This window comes from Castor canadensis, chromosome 13 (genome assembly GCF_047511655.1).
Source record: "Castor canadensis chromosome 13, mCasCan1.hap1v2, whole genome shotgun sequence".
Lineage (NCBI taxonomy): Eukaryota > Metazoa > Chordata > Mammalia > Rodentia > Castoridae > Castor > Castor canadensis.
The window spans coordinates 50838366-50843838 of NC_133398.1; the positions used below are offsets into that span (position 1 = coordinate 50838366).

A 5473-nucleotide genomic window follows, 5' to 3' on the forward strand; every position below is an offset into this window, starting at 1 on the left:
CTATTTCCATAACTTGTCTTGTGAATATTGCTGCAATAAATATGGTGGGCAGGTGCCTCTGGAGTAACCTGTGTCGCATTCCTTTGGGTATATCCCCAGGAGTGGGATTTCTGGATCATATGGCAGATCTATGTTTAGATTTTAAAGAAGCCTCCATATTGTTTTCCAGAGTGGTTGCAGTAGCTTGCATTCCTACCAGCAGTATATGAGGCTTCCTTTTTCCCCACATCCATGCCAACACCTGTTGGTGGTGGTGTTTTTGATGATGGCTATTCGAACAGGGGTGAGGTGGAATCTTAGTGTGGTTTTGATTTGCATTTCCTTTATAGCTAGTGATGGTGAGCATTTTTTCATGTGGTTTTTGGCCATTTGAATTTCTTCTTTTGAGAAAGTTCTGTTTAATTCAGTTGCCCATTTCTCTATTGGTAAGCTGATTTGAGGAATATTTAGTTTTTTAAGTTCCCTGTATATTCTGGTTATCAGTCCTTTGTCTGATGTATAGCTGAAAAATACTTTCTCCCACTCTGTGGATGGTATCTTCAGTTTAGAGCCATTTCTTTTGTTGTGCAGAAGCTTTTTAATTTTATGAATTCCCATTTTTCCATCCTTGCTATTAGTTGCTGAGCTGCTGGGGTTCTATTAATGAAGTCTTTACCTATCCCTATTACTTCCAGAGTATTCCCTGCTTTTTCCTGTACTAACTTCATACAATGTTTGTGGGAGTGTAAATTAATACACCCACTGTGGAAAACAGTATGGGGACTCCTCAAAACCTAAAAATAGAACTACCATATGATCCAGCAATTCCACTCTTAGGAATATAACCAAAAGATCGTGAGTCTGGTTATAACAAAGATACCTGCACACCCATATTTATTGCAACATTGTTCACAATAGTCAAGTTCTGGAAACAACCAAGATGCTGCACTACTAATGAATGAATTAAGAAAATGTGGTTATTTATATACAATGGAATTTTATTTCACATATAAAATGAAAATTTATCATTTGCTGGTAAATGGATGGAACTGAAAACATCATCTTAAGTGAAGTTTGCCAGAACCAGAAAACCAAAGGCCACATGTTTTCTCTCATATGTGAGTATAAACCCAATACAAATACAAGCAATATCATATATACATAGAAATATGTACAGAACATGTATCCAAAAGTGGGACTGGTAAGGGAGACCAAAGGAGAAGGAAACAAAAGAAAGGAAGATAGTGAATAATAATGAAGCACAGCACATCTGTATAGGAAGAAGACACAAGGAAACATACTGAAAACTTTTATTAAACAACACAGGACAGGAGGAAACGGTGAGGAAGTACAGTTGAGGGGGGTTACACTAACTTAAGCACTACGCATAGATAGGTATACTACCCAGACAAAAATCCCAATGAACAATGAACAGACACTAAATAATAGGGGACAAGATGAAAAACAGGTCATATTAAGGGGAGGATACTAACCAGAGGCAGAGGGTAAAAGAAGGAAGTAAAGAAGGTGAATATGGTTGATGTACTTTCAATATAAGAATGAATATAGAAGTTTTAAATTTGTTGAAATCATAAGAAGACTAAGGTAGAAGAATATTGAGAGAGGATGTAAATTATTTTCTTAAATAAATAATGTTATGATTTATAATTCAGTGTATTTGTTTTAATACTTGTGGTAAGTACAATCTTGAAGATTTCCCAAAGGAAATGGGTCTCTGTTTCAGAATTCTCTGCAAAATCTTCAGTGATAGTATTTCTTGAAGGACCATGAAGAATTTAAAAGTACAATGAGATCTATTGACCTCTCAAATCATATAGGTACTACATATTCCTATTATATTTCCACAGTTATTGCAATGATGATTACCTCATAAACATAAACTCCTGAAGTGATAAACACCTAGCTAAAATGCCAGGACACAAGGTCGGAAAAATAGTTTCTCTGCTCAGAGGTGTTTTACCAATTCCTCAAGAGGTAGTCTTCAGCATACATTGCTCAGGTATTCCAGTCCCAGTGTCTGGTTGTCTATCCAGTAGGTAGAAGTGAAAGAATACACATGCAAAGAGGAATGAGAACAATTGGGACCATAGACTCGAAATCCACTGATTTTAGTCCTGAAGTAGAACTCTAATTATTATATGTTGGTGTTTAAAATCAAACTGAAGTGGAATGTGTTGTCCATAAAAACAGACAAATATATAGTAAGCAAATGATCATTTCCCATTTCTGGGAGGGTCTGCGGAGACTCCAATGAGACAAAGGATAAGAATATTCATGAAATGAAGGATAAGGTCTACATGAATACCTACCAGTAGGAGGAGAAAAACTGGGAAACAGCTGCTGTATAATTTATTCTTGAATGGATACACTGGGTAGTGAGGACAATACAGTAAATAAGACTATCAGAGAATTGTTTTAAAAAGCTGATTGGTTAAAAATATTCCCATACCAGTAAGGAAACTGCCTCTAGTGGTAGAACCCCTATCTAGCAAGTAGGAAGCCCTGGTTTCAAACCCCAGTATCACAAGAATAAATTAATTTAATTTAATTTAAAAGATATTCCTAATTGTCATACCAACTATTGTAAAAGAAGGAACCTAAAGGGGTGAGCCAACCTAACTCCCTAGGCAAAACAGAAAAGGAAAGCCAGAGCTCAAGATCAGGGCTGAATTTTAATCCCTAATATGACAATACACAGTATTTATCCAGTTATGAACTTAATCCAAGATGGTTTCTTTTGTTTGATCAAAATCTACTTTGGAACCTATGAAATTCCTTTTGGTAAGTTATACTTTCAGGAAAATACACAAGAAATGTTCAAATTGATGATATTGTATGAATTACATGTTATCATTGGCCATGACATCACTTCCAAAGGTCCAAAAACTTGTTCCTAGGGAATTGCAGAAATCTGAGAAGACATGATAGTTCATGGTACTCCAAAGCACAATTCTATACAACAAAATCTTGTTCCTTATTATTCCTTTTTCCTGTTGGGTTAGCACTGAGTCACTTGAGAAGCACTGACATTGTCTTCATGGAAAACAGGCAAAATATTTTCAAGAGGCAAAATATTTTCAAGACTAGAACTTGTGGTGAGGTTGTCTTTGGTTCATATGGGCTGCCATTGGCTCTCTTGTTGGCTTTGTTGATATCTGAGTCTCTGAGCTGCTGAAAATAAGTTAGGTTTACAAATTACAGTGAATAGTTTATAGTCTGTTGTATAATGTTACTAAAGTGTTTTAATAACACATTAATAATTTTGTGAAATACTTAAACAGAATTATTAACAGTCTTTGGACGAATAGCAGCTACTGAAGTTAAAAATTGTTTTTCCGTATGAAACAAAAGTAAAGCAACTACAACAAAAGCTATGTGAGGAAAATAACTTAATTTTCCACTTTAAAACAGTCTGAATGCTTTTGAAGTACATCACTTTATCAATAAAATTATTTTGTACTTAGAAATTTACTTTCAACATTATGTGATACATTTTAATTTATATCTATGTAAATTAAATTAAAAGTCACTCTGAAAATTGTGTTACAAAATTAAAGATGAAAATATATTAAGCATAAGTGTTACCTTAAGTTTTATCTTTTTTAACTCTTCTTTTGACAAGAAGAGTAAACTTCACAGTTTTAATATGTATAGTAGAGGTGTAGACATGATATATAGATAAATATATAGTAAATATATCTAATTAAATTTAATAGAAATTTCAGCAAGAAAAAACATTTTTACAAAGGATTTGGATGAGGGGAGCACAGGAGGGAAAAACAATAATGAAAACCAAAATGCAAGTAGAAAATGCAAGAAGGAAGTAAAAGGAGAAGCAGAAAGTAAGGGGAGGGCAATCAGAAAATGGAACATGGAATGTTCCCTACTTAAGTCAACTGAGCACATCAGGTCTTCAGAGAACCTAGAGGCTGAGGTCCAGGGTCACCCACCTCATCAGGGCAGCAGCAGCTGCAACATCCGCCATGGTCTTGCCCTTTGCTTTACTGGTGGCCCTGGTGGTGCTGAGCAGCAGATCAGTGTGTTCCCTGGTCTGTGACCTGCCACACAGCCATAGCCTTGGTAATAAGAGGGCCTTGATTCTCCTGGGACAAATGAGGAGAATCTCTCCTTTTTCCTGCATGAAGGACAGAAATGACTTCGGATTCCCCCAGGAGCACTTTGATGGCAGCCAGGTCCAGAAGGCTCAAGCCATCTCTGCCCTTCATGAGATGACCCAGCAGATCTACAACCTCTTCAGCACAAAGGACTCCTCTGCTGCTTGGGAGAAGACCCTTCTGCAAAAATTCTGCACTGGTCTCTCTCAGCAGATGAAAGACTTGGAAGCCTGTCTGACACAGGAGGTGGGGGAGGAAGAGCCTCCCATGATGCATGAGGACTCCACCCTGGCTGTGAGGAATTACTTCCACAGGATCACTCTCTACCTGGAAAAGAAGAAATACAGCCCTTGTGCCTGGGAGATTGTCAGAGCAGAAATCATGAGATCCTTGTATTTATCAGCAAACTTGCAGGAAGGATTAAGGAATGAGACTTGGTCCACCATGTAAATGGCTTTAGGGAACTAATACACTATATCTCATTTCCACAGCTTTGCAATAACAAAGACTGATTTCTGATGTAGCTGTGACATGAATTCAATCTATGTGTCAAATGATTTCTGGAGCATTAATGAACACACTGTTCAACTCTATAGCATTTATTTTTCATATCCATACAGGCATATTTATTTATATCTTTAACTGTGTATTTATATAAACATATATTGAAGTATTTAATATCCTGTGCAATATTGCATTATATCACATAGATATAATATTTACATTATTTGTATTGTCTATATAATGTAGACATAATATATATTTAAGTATTTATATAATATCCTGTGCAACTTTACACTGCATTAGTTTAATAAAACATTTTCTTTATATATAATCACTTCATTTTGTTTTGTTCATAACATTTTACAATATAATATTTGGCATTCTTTATATTCTTTTAATTTTATGAATTTATTTTTAAATTTATACATAAAAACATAAACTTTGTATACAGGAAAGGATTACAATGTAACTTCAATACATATATACTTTGCATTACGTTTAAGTCATGGTAAACAAATTTTTCTCCTGTATCACTTTTCACTTCCTATGGTGAAAATCCTCAAAATCTCTTCCTCTAGCTTTTTTGAAGTGTGCAGTACATTATTATGTACAGTCACTATACTGTGCAACAGTATACTAGGGCATCTTGCTCCTGTCTAATTATAACTTATGTCCTTTGGTCAACTTTTTCCCATCCTTACCCTGCCTCTCACTCTGAGCCCTCAAATAAACACTCGTCTAACTCTCAACTTCTATGAAATCAATGATTTCAGATTCCACATGTGAGTGTGATCATTAGGTACTCTTCTGTCTGTACCTGACCTACTTCACTGAACATAATGACATCCATATCT

General features: G+C 35.5%; 1 protein-coding gene across 1 annotated transcript; it reads left to right on the forward strand.

Annotated features, from left to right (window-relative positions):
• Nucleotides 1-3983: 3983 nt before the first annotated feature.
• On the forward strand, nt 3984-4565 carry LOC109690431 (interferon alpha-10-like). The gene has a single exon (XM_020169796.1). The coding sequence runs from the start codon at nt 3984-3986 to the stop codon at nt 4563-4565; it is 582 nt and encodes a 193-aa protein (XP_020025385.1).
• Nucleotides 4566-5473: the final 908 nt, after the last annotated feature.

Coding starts and splice junctions, on each gene's coding strand:
- LOC109690431 (XM_020169796.1), top strand. CDS start 3,984: ATGGTCTTGCCCTTTGCTTTACTGGTGGCCCTGGTGGTGCTGAGCAGC.